Source organism: Myxocyprinus asiaticus, chromosome 20 (genome assembly GCF_019703515.2).
Source record: "Myxocyprinus asiaticus isolate MX2 ecotype Aquarium Trade chromosome 20, UBuf_Myxa_2, whole genome shotgun sequence".
In the NCBI taxonomy this organism is placed as follows: domain Eukaryota; kingdom Metazoa; phylum Chordata; class Actinopteri; order Cypriniformes; family Catostomidae; genus Myxocyprinus; species Myxocyprinus asiaticus.
In genome coordinates, this window is record NC_059363.1 from 11,274,913 (window position 1) to 11,297,480 (window position 22,568).

General features: G+C 36.6%; 1 protein-coding gene across 2 annotated transcripts in view; it reads left to right on the forward strand.

Annotated features, from left to right (window-relative positions):
• Positions 1-8,729, forward strand: part of LOC127411568 (isthmin-2-like) — a 30,200-nt gene extending 21,471 nt beyond the window's left edge. For both annotated transcript variants that reach the window (XM_051647260.1, XM_051647261.1), the window contains exons 4-6: positions 2,424-2,561; positions 4,707-4,775; positions 7,687-8,729. In XM_051647260.1, coding sequence (XP_051503220.1) covers positions 2,424-2,561; positions 4,707-4,775; positions 7,687-8,204 — 725 coding nt within the window. In that variant the 3' untranslated portion in view covers positions 8,205-8,729. The remainder of the gene's footprint in view (positions 1-2,423; positions 2,562-4,706; positions 4,776-7,686) is intronic.
• The last annotated feature ends 13,839 nt before the right edge of the window (positions 8,730-22,568 follow it).

Consider the following 22,568-nt stretch of genomic DNA (forward strand, 5'->3'; position numbering starts at 1 on the left):
ATTGTGCTAATTGTTAATAAGCCGCAGCAAGCCCAAAAACTGCTGAATACTGAAAATAAGCCCAAAAACTACGCAACCCGTGACCTTTGCAAGCGATTTTCTGAAAAAACAAGCCCAAAGTCGCTTAATAAGCGGAATTGGAAACTATGATGGTGTTGCGCAAGTGTGTCGCGAGCGCATTTGGTTAGGGTAATGTTTAGTGCCATGACGCCAAGGGCTTCACTTGCACTTCAGGGGAGTATAGGGATCATCTGGGAGTGCAAAGCCCACCCCAGCACCCCGTAGATCAGGCCTGACAAATACCATAGTTTGTTTTATAGAGACCATTGAAAGGTTTGATTCAAGCATTGACATCTCTACTGAAAAAAACAAAAGCTGGTTTTCAAAAGCTATTCTCCCAGCCTGACCAGCTGATAAGTACCTGAAATCATGATAAAACCAGCAAACCAGACCAGCTAAGACCAACAAACCAGCTGGTTTAAGATGTCTTTTAGTAGTATGAATAGCCATAGTAATGAGGAACAATCCAAGCTTTTACAAGTGGTTACTCTGCCTTAATGTGAATACCACAGTAAAAAATACGCTAAAAGGTATTTTTTTATTCCTATACCCTATACGATATATTTTGAATACCTAATTTGACACTATATTTGCAACACAAGATTTTGAGTTTATCCTGTACTTAAAATAATGAAGAACCTTAACAAATAATTTTGAGTAAAGTAGGCAGCAGTCTAGAGTTAAGTTAACCCAACATCATTTTTTAAGATTCCATGAAAAACCATGTGCACTAAAAAAAAAAAAAAAGCTGCTTGTTCAATTTACTATATCACATTGAAAGCGTCATTGAGTGAAATCCACTACATAACAATTTTTCAAATGTAAGTTTACTGAATCCATTTGTGTTGGGACAACATTAATATTTTGTTGTCATTACTGAAACTGGGGATTTCAACAGTTCTAAGCATGCTTTGTCTCAATTGAGAGAGTACATTTTGAAATAAAGTGTTATTTTATATGTTTGTTGTGAAAGACTTGTGTCTAATGTATATAATGTTCTGTTTTGTTGGGATGTTTTGGGGAGTTTTGGGGGTTACCACTGTGGTGAGTAGCGGAACTTGGACTTGAGTTTGTGCACAAATTCCTCAATCGCAGTATTTAAAGTTGTTAAAATAGCTCATCTATATTCACTTAAAATGCATGGTGGGATACACCTAGAGTCTTAGGATGAAATATGTGTAGTTTAATTGTTGCCTTGGTGCACTTTTTGCAGTGAAAACATTTGCAGAAAAACAGAACGCATCACTATATTTTTAGATAAATCCAGCCATAAATCTTTTTTTTTTTTTTTTTTTTTTTTTTTTACAGTGTACAATGTAAGAACTGTGATCAATTTTCTTTAGAGTGAGCTTTAGATTGAAATTTAAGTGGTGAAAACTCTCTGAGAAAACATTACACAAATCCGAACAAGTTGGCATGTCATCAGTGTTATCTTTGCTGTCAATGTATGAGTGGACGTCTTTACCATCAGCCTGTGGGCTCTCAATTAGCAACGCGCCCGGTCACATGCAGCAACTCAGCCAAAATGCATTAGCGAGGAAACAATTCTCTCCCACTCTCTGTTTCTCTTTCTCTGACTTTCTTCCAATCAGTACCACTATGGAGTGCTCTCTAAAGCTCTCAACCTTTAATCTCTTTAGCATGGTGGTGGAAAGAGAGCATTGTTGGAAAGAGTCTAAGCTATTATTCCTTGCCTTCCTGCTGAAGTGTTTGTGTTGGCTGGCTTCTCACAGCTGTAAGCGGCTGCCTTTGCCTCTGACATATTTATTACCAGAAAAAAAGCAAGCTTGACCTGCCAAGAGGGCCCACATTTTGTTCATTAAAGAGATTATATTTCACAGAGGAATACGCAATATTAATTTAGTTGCGCATCATTAGCTTTCTTGTGGAAACAACAGAGGGATGCACTTAACTGTGCTTAGCAGTTTAGGTTTGCTTTGTCAATCCCAGTATGTTGATGTTACCCACTGAGTTCAAATAACAGCAGGTACTTCAAGAGTGGAAGGAAAGTTGAATCACTTTTAGTGGAACCTGTAGAACCGAACTGATGTATTTTGAAGAGTTTCTTTCCAAATGCTTGCTATATAGAGTAAGTTGAAATGTATTACTCCATGTAACTCCAAATGTTACTCCAACTCATTTGTGGTCTATGCTGCATTGCACAATATTCCCACATTCTGCGTCTCAATTTATAGAAAAGCTCATCCTCAAAGGACGGTTGTCTCATATATATATATATATATATATATATATATATATATATATATATATATATATATATATATATTTCCCCCTGTTTGCTCATTCATGAAGCTCTTTGTTTGTTCATTCATTCATTTGTTCATTCTTTCATTCATCAACAGAATACAAGGTGGAAGAGTGGAGCGACTGGTCTCCATGTAGTGTCACCTGTGGTCATGGCAACCAGAAGAGGATACGTTTGTGTGGCTATGCTTGCACTGCTACTGAGTCAAGGACATGTGACCTTGAGCGTTGCCCAGGTAAAACCCCTTTCCTCAATTAAAATCCCTTTTCCTTGAACACTTAAAGGGATAGTTCACCCAAAAATGAAAATTCTCTCATGATTTACTCACCCTCCTGGCATCCCGGATGAGTATGACTTTTTCTTCTGCAGAACACAAAATGAAGATTTTTTAAAAGAATATTTCAGCTCTCTAGGTCCTCACAATGCAAGTAAATGGGTGCCAAAGTTTTGAGCCTCCACATAAAGGGAGCTTAAAAGTAATCCATACGACTCCAGTGGTTAAATCCATGTGTTCAGACATGATATAATAGGTGTGGGTGAGAAAAAGATAAATATTTAAGTCATTTTTTTGTCAGAAATTCCACTCCCTGCCCAGTAGCGTTAAGCACGAAGAATGTGAATCACCAAAAACAGAAGGAAAAAGAGAAAGTAAAGAAAAAACAACCTAAGTATTGATCTGTTTCAGATAAGATATGGATTTAACCACCAGAGTCATCTGGGGTACTTTTATGTTGCCCTTATGTGGATTTTGGAGCTTCCAAATTTTGGCACCCATTCACTTGCACTGTATGGATCTACAGAGCTGAGATATTTTTCTAAAAATCTTTGTTTGTGTTCTGCAGAAAAAAGAAAGTCATGATGAGAGAATTTCAATTTTTGGTTGAACTAACCCTTTAAATGTCAACATTGTCAATACAATTCATAAAAGTATTTTTTCTTTTTCAAAAAATTATCAGTGAAATGGTGTGCTTTACCTTTAGAAAATGTTAATTGTCAAACTGATATCAAATGAGCTGTTCTATTGTCTATTAATTTTATAAAGATTATCTAGCAATAAACATTAAATAAACATTCAAAGTAATAGACTAAATAAAACTATGGCAAACATAGTTAACATAAACACTGTTACATATTTACATATTTATATATCACTCAGTTGGGGCTAGCAAGTTTGAGACAAAGCATTGGTTTGTATTGATAAAATTACATTTACCATAAATTAAAGAATTTGTGATATTTTTGTCTTACAATAACTTGGGCAACAGTGTTGATGGAATAGCTTGACAAATTCTGTCAACACTACAATTTGTGTAAAATATTGATTATTTACTTGTCTTTCTGCTGTACTGTAGGGTCCATATGATGTTACTTTTTGTTATCAAAATTTTAAGATATGTAATGTTTTTTTTTGTTTGTTTGTTTTTTGTATTGGCAGTGAAAAATGTGATAGGAACACATGAAAAATGTGGGATACAACTAAATATGACATTTTTGGTAATTAATTTGTTGTTTGACATGTTTATAAGTACATACTCTACATGCTAGGTTAATTTTGTGGGGGGGGGGTGGGGGGTCACTTTGTAAGGTTCAAACTGACAAGATGTTGTGATAGTTCATTGCACTTTGAATTTAATTACTGAAAATCGAGTTGAAATTGTGAAAACTCATAAAATGACAGACATTATTGTAAAAAGTGAAATATTGCTGTAAAAAGTTTTTGATGAAAACTTTACAGTAAAGATGGCCATCAAGTGAACTGAACTGCCTCAACGTGACTTAGCTAATACTGAGGCAATTGTCCAATTTCACTCCTGCAATCCATTTAGTTATAGCACACTGTGTATTGATACCATTCCCCCAAATTGCTTCACTGCTCACTTCTGATCTTGATCTTAATTCTATCCAGCTCTTAATTATGCTGATAGTGATGGAAAACTTCTCTCATTCATCTCTGTCAGGAGCGCAGAAGTCCAACAAACACCATGGCCACTAGACCCATGTTAGGAAAAGAGCAGTTTGGCCTCCTGTCTGTGTACTGTATATACTATGAAACCACTTTTTGAGAGCAGCAGGCGTGTACATGGCTTCAGTATGACAGCTCAATGAAGGCTTTCAGTCTTAAAGCCCCTGATACAGGGTGGCCATGCACACATGGGCACTCAACCACACACGCCTACATGAATGCACAAGTTCACTTTTAAAATAAAACATAGGCCTACATTTTATTCAGACTTAACGTTTAAGGCTGTATGACATAGCATAATTATAAGAGGTTAGAGTGTTAGTTGTTCTTTAATAATCAGATCATCCAATTATGTATGTTTCTTCAAATTTCCATTTTATTTTAAATCTTTTGACTCTGTCTCTCTTTCATCTACAGATGACTTAATTCCCTTGACAGAACCAACTCCTCATGGCACGGCAAACAGCACAGAGCTTTTTGGCTCAGGTTGGTTTAGTTTTATTTGTGTATGTCTGTGGTGTTATGTATACAGTATGCATGTTTATTCAGCACAGTATGATGTATAAATATCCTTACAAAAAAGTAAGTGTCATGTTACAGTGATGCTATCAGATGGTAATATCATGGTACATTGGTATATGCAATGGCACTGAAAAATGTTGCACATTTATGGGTAATACTGCAGTATATACATGTACTAAAGTACTTTGATGGCACTTCAAGGTACTTCCGTACTTCCATGGTACTTACTTGCCATGGTACCATGTGCAGAGGCCTATGGTAGTGTAACGGGAGCTAGCTGGTACGTGATAGCTGTGCGGTATGTGTAAACCTCACTCCCCTAGCCTCAAGAGACGCACTAGCGACTGACACTAGGGGCTATAGCCTTTAGCCTCCTTGTTAGCGCACATGCCTCCCATGCTGGCTGACACCGGTTTGAATCCCACTTGGGGCAGGTCGAGCAGGACCAGTTACAGTAGTACTATTGTACTTTTTGTAAGTGTAGTCATCATCATTTGGACAACAGATATATGCGCTTTGAAGAAAATCCTTTCAAAGGAGTCTTCAGCTAATTGACTTTCAAGCTTCTTGAGTGTGCTTTTTATTAGTTGATTTGTCTTCATTTTTATTTAGCTTATTGTCCAGTTCAAAACATATCTCTTCATGTTGTTATGGAAACTGCTCCTCTGATACTGCATTTAGAGAAACACTGGGAGAGCAGTTAGACTGGAAAAGATCTCCGACATTCAGATTTTTCACAAATGCTCCACAGAGTGTTACTGAGACAATAAAGTAAAGACTCCTCTTCCAAAAGCCCTAGTATTTGCTTTAGTCTCCCACTTTTGGAACAGAATCTTGAAAGTAATAGCTCTTTTTATTTAACCATAATAATAATGAAAGTAGTTTGAAAACATAACAGGATAAAGTGTTAGCAGGGATTTTTTTTATGGATGTAATTAATTTATTTATTTTTCTAATAATTCACAATGGAACATAAATGTTTCTAATGACTATGCTTCAACATGACCGCTGCTTGCAGCATATATTTTATGTTTTGGAAGCATACAATATGTGCTGTTGTTTAAAGCTTTTCAAATACTTTGGTGGGAATGTACAGCCACTGGTAAAGAGCAGTGTTGGGTAAGTATCTTTCAAAAAAGTAATCCACTACTGATTACTAATTACTTTTGGTTTTAATTCTAATTATATTACTTTACTAATTACTTCATCTGGAAAGTAATTAGATTACTAATTACTTTAATTTGAAGTTACATTCTAAGAACAATCAAACCTGTGAAAAAATTAATTGACACTATTAGCTCTTTCAGTACTTTAATATCGACTGAAATATTAACCAAATTACAGCACTATGACAAAGACAGAAACTTGGCTAAAGAGATCCAATGCATTTCTAAAAATGCAACTTAACTTTCTTATCTCAAATATGCTGTAGTAGTATCTTCAGGTATGTGTGTGTGTGTGTGTGTGTGTGTGTGTGTGTATGTGTGTCCGCTATCTTAGCTGTGTGTGGCATGTATGTGTACAATATGCTTGTTTACCTGTGTTTGTGTTGGTGTGAAAGACAGAAAAGAATACTAATGAACTGAAACATTTCTGAAAACCCATTTGCAGACAGCTTTGATAGTAAAACCATTGTGTATTTGAATGCTTGTTGTTTCTTTTTGGTGTGCAAATACATGAGTGTGTTTACACAACTTTACAGCGAGTGGATTATCTCCCTGCTTGTGCTCAGATGAATTTAATATCCTTTATCACTTTGGCATCTGTAACACTATAGCATTGTGTTTGTGTTTTATTGTGTACAGTACATAAAGAACATAAAAAGCCGTTTGCTTAGCGACGTCTTTTTCAAGACGCCGTTCTGCAAATGTTTCCACCTTATGAGCAATATATCCCTCTGTCAGATGGGAACAAGCGCTGTTTTCCATATACACACAAAGCCAATCTCCTATCCTCCCGTGGCAGTTGCAGAGGGACACACGAGGGAGGCGCGCAATGATGGGGTAGAGCGCGGAGATTTAAGAAGGATTTGTCGGTGGCCCAGCCTTACGTGCCTCAGCCAGGGCTGGGAGCACGCTGACACAGAGCTCTCTGAGATTGACTGTGAGCGCATGAAAACTTGAAACGCTTCACTTTCGTTTTCAATTTGAATAAACAACTGCACTCCACTGTGTCCATAGTAACACAGCTCACTCATCTGCCATCACCTCAATAGGTGTCTTCAATGCCATGGTGGTTTGTTAGAGCGCATGCTCATTAGCTGACACAGCAACACACATAAAAGTACCAGCATAGGAACGAAATACATTTTACAATGCATTCTACTTATTTAATATTATTGTTTTAGCAATAAATGTGTAATCCAAGTAACTTAATTTTATTAATGTCTCTAACTGTAATCAGATTACTTATTTTTTAAAGTAATGTGTTGCATTACTTCGATAACACAAAATGTAATCAGATTACTGTTACTTTGTAATGCGTTACACCCAACACTGGTAAAGAGTGAAAGATTTTAACAAGTCCTTTAAAGGGAAAGTTCATTCAAAAATGAATATTATGTCAGCATTTAATCACCTTTCTCTGGAACACAAAATGATGTGTTAGACAGAATGTTAGCATCATTCAACATTCAGTTTAATTGTATGGAAAAAGATGCATTGAAAGTAAATGGTGACTATAGCTAATATTCAGCCTTATCTCCTTTTGAATTCCATGAAAGAAAGTCGAACTGGTTTGGAACAACATGAGAGTGAGTAAATGATGAGGGATTATTATGTTTTTAATTTTGGGTGAACTATCCCTTTAATGGCATAATGTCCTTATTCTAAATGTATTATTTATATAAACTGAAATATTTTCTTAAAAACCATAGATGTCGACAGCTGTGAGAAGTGGCTGAACTGTAAGAACGATTTTCTCCAGAAATACCTACACCAGGTCCTGACTGAACTACCTAACTGCCCTTGTGTCTACCCATCTGAGGTGGTATATAACACTGTCAACATTTTTGACAAGAAGTTGCAAAAGACGTATCGCTGGCGTGACGCCAGTGGCCCCAAAGAGAGGCTGGACATCTACAAGCCCTCTGCAAAGTTCTGCGTGCGCTCAATGCTCTCCTTCGACAGCACCACATTGGCTGCTCAGCACTGCTGCTATGACGATCACATGAAGCTTATCACACGAGGTAAGGGGGCCGGGGCCCCCAACCTTATCAGCACAGAGTTTTCTCCAGAGCTTCATTACAAAGTGGACGTGCTCCCTTGGATCCTGTGTAAAGGAGACTGGAGCCGCTTTCATTCGGTACGGCCTCCCAACAACGGTCTACAGTGTACTGAAAACCCTCAGGAAGACGTCTATATGAATGAACTAGAAGAGGCCAGGGAGTACTGATGCAGTCATGAGCAGTTCTGATGTTCTGATCAGATTGTCTATTCAGTATCAGCATTTCAACTGTTCAGTTTATTGAGGAGTGTTCTATGGTACAATACCGAACAGTATAGACGTGTCTTTAATATGTTAATGCTGATTGGACCACTCTTAAAGATCTTAAAGGAATGTTCTGGGTTCAATAAAAGTTAAAAAGTTAAACTAAATCGACAGCATTTGTGGCATTATGTTGATTACCATGCCAAATAATTTCAATTTGTCCCAAATTCATTTAAAAACAGAAAACGAAAATTGTGGTTACATTAAGGCACTTATTATACAATAGAAGTGAAAAGAGCTATGTGATAAACATTAAAATGCACACTGTTTACAAACTACAGCCACAAGACATAAACATTATATTATATATTATATAACACAATTTTAATGTAATATATTCGCTTACCTTATCTGTGTACATTTATATCTAATATTAAAACAGTGTATTTTAATGTTTGGCCCCATTCACTTTCATTGTAAGTGCCTGACTCTAACCAAAAAAATTCATTTTTTTATATTAAAATTACAGTATATATATATATATATATATATATATATATATATATATATATATATATATATATATATATTTGTTTTGTTTTTTTGTTTTTTTGTTTTTTTTTTTGTTGTTGTTTTTTATTGTTTTTTTTTTTTTTTTGGAATCAACATTATACCACAAATGCTGTCAGTTGAGTTTAATTTAAAAATTAACCTGGAACATTCTCTTAACTGTCATTGGTTGAGAGACAAAATAGCTGAGACTAAATATGAAGTTCTATAGATACGCCTGGACATTTACTGAAAGTAACATCTGGGTTGGGACTGTGGCTGAGATACTGTCACGTACTGTTGTGTACAGCTGAACTACAATAACACTGGTTTAATATGTTGGTCCAAAATCCAGATTGGAAGACTGTGATGCAATTCCATCCCCCCCCCCCAAATTGACTATTTTCTTTGGACTGTGATTTGTTTTTCTCCAATGTCCTCAAAGACTCAGATCTGCCATTAAAGGAATTCCAGTAAAGCTGCTAAAATTGTGAGATATTCAAAAATGCAACAGAATGCCGATTTGTTGTCTTAGACCTGAAGTTCAATCTTGGCGTCACTCCAGTACGGGCAAGATCAGTCCAAGCAAATCAAACACAAATGCTTGCACACTGATTTAACATATTTCTGAGAATAGTTCCTTTCTTTAGAGCTTGTATACTGTTACTCCAAATATACACAGACCTTGTGTCACAGGACAAGATATTTATGCAGAATGACTTGACCTTTAACATACCTTTCAGAGGAACAAAACTAAGAGATTTTTTAAAACTTATATTTGAGAAGACATCCCTTTTTCTCTTCGCAATGGGAGGCTTGTTTTTTTTTTAAATCTTAGGTATAACTGGATCCCATTCTGTTTTCTCTCTATATTTCCTCTTTAAACACAAGCCAGCTTTGTACTGAATGCAATATGAGACACCCGCTCAACACCAGTGTAGGGGGTTGTTGGAGTTTGGTTGATGGATTGAAGTCTTCCTCTAAAGGTGGGGGTAACACTTTGGACGTAAATGAACATCTCTCTAAATTCAATAGGTCTTTCAACATCTTGGTTCATCCTTGTATCCCAATCAAAGCCTAGCAGCTTACCTGAGATGTTGCTTGAAGGACCTAAGCCTTTCCTGTCAGCATGGGTCTTTATCATGATCTATCTCTTTGTGAGGTGTTGAAACAGAATGCTGGTGATTTGATAGATACCCGCTGACAGATGTCAGTTCCATGTACTAGTAATAAAAACATCCACCTTGAATGCCGTCTCACTACGTGACTTTAAGCACAATTTACTCCTATCAAAGTTCCTTACAATACATCAAATAGCTTTCAGAATTTTAATGTGTCAATGAATCATTTAAAATTATACTGAAAGGTTTAGTGTGGCAAGAACACATTGAGTGAGGCTATTGAACCTTTAACTTCAAGGTTCATGGATAAAATTCCAGGTTAGATACTTTAAAAGACCCAGCATTAAGTTTCTAAAGAGCCCATTCTCCAGTGCTGTTGTGATCCTGTGCAAGGTGCTCAAATACAAAAGCTATCACATAATTGTGGTTTAAGTGCTAGTTTGGACTTCCTCCTCACATCCTTGGTTGTTTCAGGCCATATTTCTATGATGTACAACTCAAATTATCAATAAATTTGCCCAAAATCTTGGAAAATGTATCAAGAGAATTGTGCTTCATGGATCATGGCTCAGTAGTTTAAAGGTGCAGTATGTAAGATTCAGAAACCCTTGTTATTAATAACACCTGTGGCCATTAAGTGAACTGCAGCCAGCTACCTATTGCTCGTGCTCGCGCACATGCACACACTCTATAGGGACGCGAGCGAGCGAGCATCGGCCAAAACAATGACGTAACATACAAAGAGACTAACGTGATTCACTGGCATCATGCTGACAGATGAGGTGGCATAATTAAAATTACACAGTTACGATTGTTTTATTAAAAACTTTGAGACTAATCTAAAACTACTTATCAGCTAACATAGCATACTGATACACACATACAGCTACATACTACCGAACTATACCAGACAGTTTACAGTTGCACTGCACTGTTATGTTGCACTATAGTATTTTTTGTATGTCATATGTTGTACTACGATCAAGAAACCAGCGTATTTCCTTAAATGTATCCTGTATACCTGACTTTTAGTATAAAGAGAAGATCGTTGAAATTATTTGAAAGTTACGAAGCAAGGTAGCTTACAATTCGTCAGCGTTAGCAGGCAAGATCAAGTTAGCTAAAATTACACAGATCAATCCTTATGGCACTATATTTCACATGCTTTGCAGTTATGTAAGCTTACCTGTCATATAAGAAGAACGCCAATTCAGGGTTGATTTTGATCCCCATAACCGAAAGAAGGTCCCTCCAGGAATCAAATGCCCTGCCGATGTTCACTCTAGTTTTCGCTCGTCCATGATCACATTCCCGCTTAGCCAGATGGGATTCAGTAGATAAATGTTTTTTTTTGTGTGTTTGTGTAGGAGTCGGTGTTGTGCTGGGAGCCGGACGTTTGCTGGATTCCATCTCTAACATAACGTTACCTAGTGTTGCAGACTGTCTGTTGTCGCTGTTAAATAGTGGAAGAGAAGTTATTACTGAGGCAAGGCTCTCAGGAGCGTGCATAAATGTCACATCCTTTGGATTTTCCCGGCAAAACCGACCCACTCCCTTCACATGAAAATCAGTCTACAGGCTTTAATAGGCAACCTAGGAAGTCCGGGAAGGGCTCATTTTTAAAGTTGCGTTACAAGCCGTTCACGCATTGGCAAAAAAAAAAAGACGAATATTACATGACAATTGTTACATACTGGACCTTTAAGCATTTATTTTGTATTGCCTTTCATCTCTTACACCATTGCCATTAAGTCCCGCTTCTTGAGATCATTCTCCTTGTTGAGTTAAGTTTAGTTTTGACTCTCAATAAACAGTTAGAACTGAAACAGCTAATCAAGGTCTTTGGGTTCACTTACAAATTACAGGCATTAAGTGTTAAGTGTTAAGTGTTAAGACTGGTTGCAACGAAACTGCAGGAAAGAAGATCTCCAAGAGAAGGATTGAGCACCCCTGACTTGCACACATTAGCATCGCTTATGATCGCTGTCAGATCTGAGCAAAACCATGAAGATATTTTCAATGGGTTAACAATAAGTGCCAGCCATGATAAATATCATGCAATCCAGCTGTGAGAACGCTAGAATCTGCTTGCATTCAAATCACTTGCTTGTTGTTATGATGTATTTGCTTCATGGTACTAACCTGGATTTCATACTGTATGTGTAGGGGTTCTTTCAAAATGCACAAATACTTAGTCACAAGGTATTGACTTTGGCCTTTTGATCAGTAATGTTTTTGATAATGTCTGTCTTGTCCTCTGCAGTAATTCAAGGTATGTTCGGATTCTGAAAGGCCCGACTGTACATCCAAACTTTGAAATACCGTATATTGCCATCTTTTACACAATACTCTGGATTGAATAGCACATTTAGCATTTTCAGTGAATGATTAAACTGATGAATGAGGTATGAAATACTAATTCTCAGTACTGACTGTAGAAGTTTACATGTAATACACTCTTTTCTAGGTACATTTGATTATATGATACATCACCTTTCAGAAGTTCAAGACGGAAGGCACTTTATTTAATACAGATAACTGAATATATATATATATATATATATATATATATATATATATATATATATATATATATATACCGTATGTGTATATACAATCATATATTGAATTATACCTGTAATATATGATATACCAACAATGCTTTATTTGTGTTAATATTTTAAAGGGATGAATTACAGAATGCTGCATTTTTTTAAAAGATTGTATGTAATGTAAAAATTTTGGCATGTCATCATTACCTTCAGATTTATGATTGTACAGTATTTATTGCTTTTGATTTTGTAACTCATTGCTATAAAACAGATAATCAAATAATCCTATGCACTATATAAATTTGAGTGATACGTCCTATTGGGGATCTTTGGTCTGTGAAAAGGAAAGTGCCATAAACCACACACCATTCTACTTCAAAAATAGTTTTTTCAGCCAATCATAATTTTTCTTGTAATAAATGTAACTTTGACAATGTCATGTGTGCTTGATTTACAGATATATGCTAAGTATAAAATGTTTGAATGTTAGTTTGTGATTTTAGTTGTGAGTTTGTTGGAATTAAATTTAGTTACTTTAACTTATAAGTAAAATGTCAAATATAAAAAAAATAAAAAAAACAGTTTTTACACAAAACATAATGCTAATGTGAATCTGAATTTTGATCCTCCCGCATTAATACTGAAGCTTGTTATGGCCAAAAGCTTTAATTGTTTTTTTAATTACCACAAAAATGTAATGTAAAATGGTTGCAAGACCCATTAAAGTGCAAATTAAGGTTTTAATTATCAAAACAATTTGGAGTGTGGCCAGCTGCTACAGCTAAAAGACACATGCACCAGTCATATTAATTTGAGCATGATGAAGTTAAAAGTAGATTTGTGTTCTCATTTTCTGGTGGATATTAGGTTGCCTTGAACACATGTGCTGCATCTATTTCTCAATTACTAATTAAGAAGAAGAACATTTTGTTTTTGGATGAACAGAGACATTAGCTTTAAGTCTAGCTAATGCTAAATGAATTGGACAACTGGCTTGGTGTCATGTCTTCATTCTAATTGTGCTTAATGTTACCAGCCATACATATTGAGTAACCAACTTGAAAGCTGGAGAAAGAGGAAAGATTGAAGCCCTCAAGGGTCCCGCAGTGCTTATCATGGGATAACTATCTTGCTATGTAACTGCCATCTGCTGCACTAATAATCTAATTGCCTTCACATTAAGCATTGCTTGAATGCCTCAGCCAAGGCACAACCTGAGCCAAGTCCAAGTCAGGTGCTGTTATAGAGGCCAGTAACCTCATTCCTCCCCCTCTGTTCTTTGGGAGCCCACTGTGGTACTTAGTGGATTTCCTCAGTGGTTTTTGTCAGATCTACCCAACTGCCCCAAGAGCTGAGATCCTGCTTTTCTCTCTCCCTCTCTCTCTCTCTCTCTCTCTCTCTCTCTCTCTCTCTCTCTCTGACATCTGTGCCTGCTGCCTGTTTCCTCTTCCCTCATTAATAGCTGTCAATAAAAAGCTGGTGCAGTTGGTTATTTCCCCTTTATCTGACCCTTAAAATACATTTTGTTGGTGTTACCTAATTACCTAATCAGTCATATCAAATCATATTTTTTTTTACTTGAATAAAACCAATTAATTTAGATGTTACAACATCAAGCACATTGTTTAATTTACTTAAATTAACATTTTTACACTTACAGTGTGTTTTCTGAGTAGGCATGAAATCCCAGTATCTACTTGAATGAGGAAACAAACTACAATGGAACCATACATTGTGCTTCTTCAGCTTAAATCATGCTAAAAATTTAGGTATTTCCCAAATGACAAATTGGAATAGATTTTTTATTCTTGAGTTACTCTTAATTACATGGGAGTTAAACAATTTGAGAGAAAGTGGGTCAGTCGTGCTTTGAAACATTTACAAAAAGCAATAAACCATCAGATACTGTTGGACAGTGGAAACAGTCAGTGTTTTATTGCAGGTGTAACATTTTTCATTTGAATACAAAAAAAGGCATTTGAAACCCTTTGAAGTGAACACAGCACCTCTGGATCCCCCACAGCTCTCGTCGTAATGTTTCTTTTCTATCGGTGGAAATAACAAGCAGAAATTACACTCGCTGGAGAGTTAAAATAGAATATTTATTTGAGGTCAGCCCTTTACGGATCCCATGGAGCACTCAAAGCTGGGTGCAAAGAGTCGGGCAAAGATAAGTGCACCTGTACTTAGGGCTGTTTGCACAGAAAACCCCAAAAACCCTCTCCGAGAACCCAGGAGGCCAGGGGGGACGCCTGCTCTTTGTCCCTCGCGACGAGAGGGAAAAAAAAGAGTTGTGAATGGTCACAGGACATTGCTCAAACATAAAGACTCGGCTCCAAAGACAGACAATCAAATTGGGTTAATTCGTGTACGACTATGCCCTTTGCTCTTGCCCAAACATTATGAATTATTAGGAAGCCCATTTCAGAGCATATGTCTTCTAGACGTCCTGCAAACCATTAATGCATTTGGAGCTGTAATTACCGTTGAACACACAATGGGGATATAGTTTTTGGGCTCATGTAACAGATCTGTTGGAGTACGTTCAAGCTATTCGTTTGTAAGTTCTTGATTTTTTGTAATGTCCAATAAAAAACAAGCAATGTCTGCAGATTAACTTTTTTTTACATTTTTAAAATGAAATTGCCCTCTTTTGAGTCATTTGATTATAGTATGCTGATTATTATATTTTGTTTAATTATTTTATTCCACAAATTCAGTATTCATGATGCCTAGGATCTCTGAATTATTTTAATTTGTGTAAAATTCTTCCAAATAAAATTATATCCCAATCAATAATTTTACAACTATATTAAAAAATGAATAATAATAATAATAATATAATTTAATAATAAGGAAATGAAATAGAAAAATATTCAAATATATTATAATGGAAAATATGAATGAAAAATAAAAACTACAAATAATTATTTCAGAGCATTCTGTAAAAGTTCTTATTAGGTTGTTACACAAAAACCTCCATGCAACATTCTGTGAAGGTTAGCTTATGATTGTAAAAATAAAACCTAAAGATAACCATTAGCTAACATTTTGTATGAGTTCTTAATAGGTTGTCACACAGAAACTTCCATGCAATGTTCTGGGAATGTATGTTTATAGTAAAGAAATATCAAACCTAAAAAGAACATTCCTAGTGTTAGGAATTGCTTTTTTAACATTAGAGGAACGTTCCGTGTTTGAGGGCAGAACCTCAATCCTCTCCCCAGACTTCAAATTGGAATCCAAAAGTGGTTTCCTGCCTAATGCCATCAAATAACCTTTTACATTTCACAAATAACTTTTATTTTCTAGATGTTCTTTAGAAATTTATCTAGTATGTACTTGTGCTTTAAAGAACCCTGAAAACAATACTCTGATTTAAAGAACATAAAATGTTACATGAAGCACTTTTTTAACATCCCAAAAAACATATAGCCAACTCAAAACCCTATACAACCAGATATGGTTCTTGATACTTAGGTACTTTGATAAAAAATACAATAAAAAATAAAAAAACTTTGTTTTTAAAGTACAAGGATGTGTCTTAGATATCACACCAATCCTACAGTTACAGATCTGTTCTTGGCATGTTTTGTTTGTGATGTATGCACAGTAAAATTATGGTGATGGTTTTGGTTTTATGATGACGTTCATTCTCCTAAAAACTGTAGTAAATCATGCTGAATGGCAGGGCAAAAGTAAGCATCACTCCATCACTGAGTGCATGGTGAAGGAGAACAACATTTGAGAGGGACTTGTTTTACAACCTCTCTTGGGGCTATAAATAAGGGAGAGAGAGATCCAGAACAGACCTGAGAAAAGTGAGTCCATATGGGCGCTGGTGGAACGACCCATGATGAGCCAAGATCAAAGCCTCCATTCTCTGATGGGGTAGAGCTCCCAGCACAAACTCTATACTGCACTATTCTCCTTTTACAATGAGTCTTCATAACACTAGATTCTAGCAAACAGCGGATTCTGTGTTCTGCTAGTGCTTGATTCTCTCTCACTTCATTTTAAGGAATCAGTTTTCTGAATATTTCCAGCAGGTTATAAGACAAGATTTCTTCACAGGTGAACAGAAATTGCAAAAACTTGACATATGTTCTCAATATTGCACAAGAAAGAGTATTTCTATGTTACATCACATTTTTATACCTTAGCAAACATTACTATTATATTGCTCAAACTTATGCTTTCCAAAACCCCTAAACTTAAATGTAAACTTCGGGGCATTACTCTTTTATCAATGATACCTCAAATCATGCAACTTGTAGGAGCAAATGTTATGATGTTATTATCATAGTAAGGAACATCCTTATAATGTTACTACTATTAGTATAGTCAAATTAAGTTTTCAAGAATTAAACTGTATGACAAACTTTAACAAACGTTCAATTTATGTTTAGAAAACTGGAAAGTTTCAAGTTCCCACAAAAACAATGTAATGTTTGCAACCATCTAGAACACCCCTAACAACTGCATAGCAACACCGTGGCAACCATCCCCAACAACACCCTATAGCATAGTATACAGTACACAGAGTGATTACACAGACACATTTTTCTCCAGAGAATGTAAAAAATGTGTTCAAATATATAATCTGATACAAAATGCACATATACACATCTGTCTGGCAGAAAATTACCAGCCACTATTAATCAAAGCTCACACAGTCTTGTTCACTAGACCGGTTTGCTGGGTGTGAAATGTTCCAGCCATTAGCACATTGCTGTTTGTTTGTATTACAGCCATTTCCCAGAACTGATATAATTTATTCCCTGCCATTCTGGGAAGCTTCCAGATGCAGTCTAACTGCAGATAAATGACTGACATGTTCACATTACTAATTTAGAGGGGACTGGGCTAAATGGACAAGGAAACAAGCCTAAACATAGACAGACCACATTGAAGTCTTTGGAAAATATGAGGAATCATCAACAGATGTGTAGATCATCCAGAGAAAGTGAGTAAAGGGAAATCATCTGCTAAACAGTAGGGTTAATTACATCAAGTTCCTGTGTGTCTCATAGTATATACAGATGAACATCCAATGCAAGCTGGAAACCCATAATGTTTATTGCTGAACCAGATCTTAGATTAGTGGTTCTCACCAGATTTTGCATTGGACATCAAGTGGCAACTTAACACAGTACCAAAATTGTTCTTTGAACTGCACAGGCTCAGCAATATGCAGAATTATTAACTTGACATGAAATGAATAGGAAAATTGAATTTTTTTTTTTTTTTTTGACTTTTTTGAAAATTGTAATTTCTTAACAACAGAGGTGTGATTCAGCAGTCAAACAAGTGAAACTGTATTTAATGTAGTCTAGGTTGTATTATTATTTTACTTTAAGAAGTTTTGTTCATGGTTTTTGAAAATGAGGGCATATCGTGCAACCTGTCCATGTTGGTAAGTTCCAACCAAGTGACATATGATTTTACATGAACACCAAAGGTCAACAGCAAAAGAAACTAAAAGCGTTTTCTCCTCCCTTTAAAAGACAAGAAGCTTATTTATTTTGCTAACCTATCTACATTGTAAAAAAATATATATTTATTTTTTTAGGAATATTCCTGGTTCAAAACAAGTTAAAGGGATAGTTCACCTAAAAATGAAAATGTATGACATTCTTTCTTCACCAGAACACATTTGAAGAAAAATAGAAAAAAAAATCTTTGCTCAGTAAGTCCTTAAAATGTAAGTGAATAGAGATTTCTCTTTTGAAGTTCCAAAAATCACAGACAGTCAGCATAAACGTCATCCATACGACTCCAGTGGTTAAATTAATGTCTTCTAAAGTGATACGATCACTTTTGGTGCGAAAAAAAGATCAGTATTTCAGTATTTTTTAACTATAATCCAACATGAGGGTAAGATTCACGAGAAGGTGGAGACCAAGCGGTCTCTCGTGTGATGTATTCACATTACCATGATACAGAAGTAATATCACATTCATCACTCGGTTGAGACATTCAGGATAAGCACACAAACGCACCATTGTGAGTAAAGGAACAGATAATAACAGATGTAAAACAAAACCAACCGAGCTACTGTACAGTGTTCCTCCTTCTCACTTGTAAACAGCGCTGCTCTTCCGGCTGTGACGCACGTGCGTCAGTTCTCGCGTTTTTCAAATGCCAATGCGATTACGTCACATGCGTGTACCGCTCCTGACCGGAAGCATGATTTAGAGTTAAAAAAATTACTTAAATATTTATCTTTTTTGCACCAAAAGTGAGCATGTCGCTTTAGAAGACATTAATTTAACAGCTGGTGTCGTATGGATGAAGTTTATGCTGACTGTCTGTGATATTTGGAGCTTCAAAATAGAGAAATCTTCATTCACTTGCATTTTAAGGACCTACTGAGCTAAGATATTTTTCTAGTTTTCTTCAGATGTGTTCTGGTGAAGAAAGAAAGTCATTACACACCTGGGATATCATGAGGGTGAGTAAATAATGAGAGAATTTTCATTTTTGGGTGAACTATCCCTTTAAGCTCAATCGAATCTCAGTTAGTTAAGTGTGATAAAATCTCTTGATGACCTTTTCTGTGTAAAGTTATATCCAATTTTACAACTTCGTTGCCTTAATGATGGAATACCTGAAACTCTAAAACGACCATAAAAGCAATGATTTAAACAACTTTACCGCTTAAAGTTTTAACAGAAGAATGAATGTAAATGCTTTTATATAATGATAAGCCTCATATTTCTGCCTCCAAAATTTGCCCCATTCCCTTCCATTGCAAATGTCTCACTGTAACCTCAATGTTTTCTTTTTTCTTTTTTTTTTATCTTTTTTTAAAGAAAAATAGGGACAAGTTGAAATAATTTTTTGGTAATCAACATTACGCCATAAATGCTGTTGATTGAGTTTAACTTGTATTGAACCCGTAATATTCCTCAGATTAAGTAGCACCTTAGGGTAACAACAGCATGTGACCACTTTTTATAGTATACGCACAATTATATGGCTAGTTGCAAATTGCAATTCAATTTTTGTCATTCCCTGTTGTCCGCAACCCTATCAAAACAGACCTGCAACCCATTTTTGGGTCACGACCCACCAGTTGAGAACTACTGGCTCAGTTAACGTTTCGATAACCAGAGGCTGTGTGTGTTTAATGCAGATTGGAATGGTATTTAAATACTAATAAATTGCAAACTCCTGTGTGACCTTCACAATTAGGGGCCTGCCTTAATTTGGCCTCCCAGCACCTGCCAGAAATATTTCCCTACTTTTCTCCCTTGCTGTTAGCTTCTAGTCATAGTTTGTGGTACACTAGCCAGCTCATGAAAGAGGAGCTACTGAATGCGTATAAACAGCACAGGTCTGTTGCCAGTGCCTGGTGATTAACGCCTGTAAAGACAGTCAGTAAGGAGGACACGGGAGGCAGGTTGCTCCACTCACAGGTAAGGCTTTTAATGACCACACTGATCTCTTCAGCTCCACGATAATAAACTCTTAGCTTCACAATAATAATCTCTTCAGCTTCACAATAATAAATTCTTAGCTTCACAATAATAGTCTCTTCAGCGTCACAATAATAATCAGCTTCACAATAATAACTTTCGGGACCCAGGCTCTCTCTCTCGTCTGCTGGCAGTGTGGCTCTTTTATGCCGCTCTCCCCATGCTCACTGTAATTAGAGACAGGTGTAAGACATAATTTAGCTCAGGTGCAAGCGCCCTTACCGCTTTCTTTCTCTCCGGATGCTTGACCATGCCCCCACTGCCACAACGCCATGACCACTTCCAGCCCAACAGAAATCCTAGATTTCCTTAGTGCTTCCTGCAGGGTAGCCACGAATGCCTGGCAGTGCTGTCTATGAGTGGTCTATACTACCCACCAGGTCTCTGTCCCTTACAAAAAGTGTAGTGTGAGTTTGTATCAGTGCACATGTGTCCAAAAATCTGCACACAACCAGGCTTAAATGGCCAGTACATGCATATGTAAAACCCACACGTTCCCAAAGAGAAATTGGTTGATTAATACAAGACCGGAAACTAAGTATAAAATAAGACTAAAATAAGAGAAGTTTAGCTCAAGTAACGATGCAGAAAAAAGCCAGCAGGTACAAAAAAATATAAGTTGGTCTAGTTGGTTTCCTAGTTTGGTCAAGCTGGTTTAGCTGGTTGGTCAGCTGGTCTTCAAGCCTGAAATCCCTCTAAAACCAGCAAAACAGACTGGCTAAGACCAACAAACCAGCTTAGGTTGGTTTAAGCCTTTTTTTCAGCACGAATTTCTTCCCTCTGTGTCTGTGTGTTTGATGCAGTACAGTGTCATTATAGAATGAGATGTTAAATTTTAGCCATGACCCTTATGGTCTATTCAAAGCTGAGACTGATTTGAGCTTTATCGGTTGGGAATTTCAGTCGCATTTAACAGTATGCTCAGGTTATTTCTTCCAAAGCAACAAATTAAATGAATAACAGACAGGCCAGTGATGTCAGACTTAATTATCTGCAACTGTTCCTTTCCACTAGTCTTTGCACTGCTGTTTTCATTTCCTTTTGCTTATTTAGCATAATTCTGCCAAAAAAACGAGGAAGTAATTTTCAACACATAGCCAATCTTAAGACTCTTAAGTATAGATTTAGATGTATCTGTGTATATAACAGCAATATGAATGTAGTTGTGTATGTAATGTAATTTTTTCATGGTTGTACACTTGAACTTGAATTTGAATCTAAATTCATTTAATCGTGATCATTAATGGAGGAACTTACATAATTCTTGAAAGTTTGTTGAAAATGTTTCAGAATATCAAGCTTAAAATGTAAAAGCTGAAATGTGAGGCTCGTATTTGGTTTCAACACTGTGACGAGGAGGCTCAGGGTGCACGGCCGTCGCTGAGTTACCTTATCAGCCGGGAGGGGGATAAAGATGAGCCAGGGGCGCCAGTTTGAGAGCGAGAGATACACGTGGCCGCTGTGTGTGTGCGCTGTATGTGTTTTATGTTATGTTGCAGTTATTTTATGTAATTAAAGTTATGTTGACTGTTCTGCCGGTTCCCGCCTCTTCCTTGTCCATTCTGAACCCGTTACAAACGCTTATATTAATCAAAGTCCCTTTCAAGGCAAGTCAGTCCACTTGGTGGCCATCTTTGGAACGTTCCCGGGCAGCTATTTTCTGTAGATTGAAGCGGCATAAAAGTACAGCTCCTATCTATTTGAATGGGGAAAGACTGAAATCTCCAAAGCGGTTGGTCAAAATTGCAATCAAAGAACATATTTATATTAATAAAATCTGACAACAATGGTATCAAAAATGTTGCTTCTTTAGCTCGGATCACGCTAAAAAAACGCAATTTTTAAGAATGGTTCAGCTAATGCGCATTCTGGAGTAAACTGACAGGTGATGTCTGTATCTGACAGGCTCATTTACCTGTAAGGCGGGACTTCCTTGTCTACTCTGCCATTTTGGACGTTTTAATTTCTCCCATTAATTTTAATAGAATTGCTCTGTCTTGGGCTAAATAGTCTTTGTATTAATTATTCAATACAAAAATGACTAAGTTCAGGTATGAAACTCTATGTGGCACAAGCTGATCGGTTCTTTAAACATGTTATCTGTTTGCCAATTAGCTAGGTCACATGTGATACGTATGTCAAGCCATGTCGGCTCACATGCTGTAAGCTGATCGTCTCTTTGACGTTTAATCGTGTAGCCAATAAACTGCGTACTCTCTCTTTGCCTAACTTTTAAATATGCACAGTTTGCAAGTAAGCCGGTTTCACTGCAGCACGCTGCAAGAGTTTTCTCTGAAACCCTCCTCTGCCCCAGCTCCACTTGTTTAAATCTGCTACATGGGGATTGTATTTATGTCTAATTGTGTAGCAGCATGTCATACATGCTTGATGCAGCATGTCTTGTGTTTGTCTAATTGTCTCAACATGCTTAACTCAGTATGTCTGTGTGTGTTCTAGCAGTAGCACGTCTCCGTACTTGCTGTGCAGTAGCAGAAGCAGCAGCAGCAGCAGCATAGCAGATCTAGTCCGTCATACCCACATTAATATGCTAAATCCTCCCGAGAGTTATCATGACTGAAATGTGGGTTATTTGAGTTGTAGTTGTCTAAATCGTCCTTTTAGCTG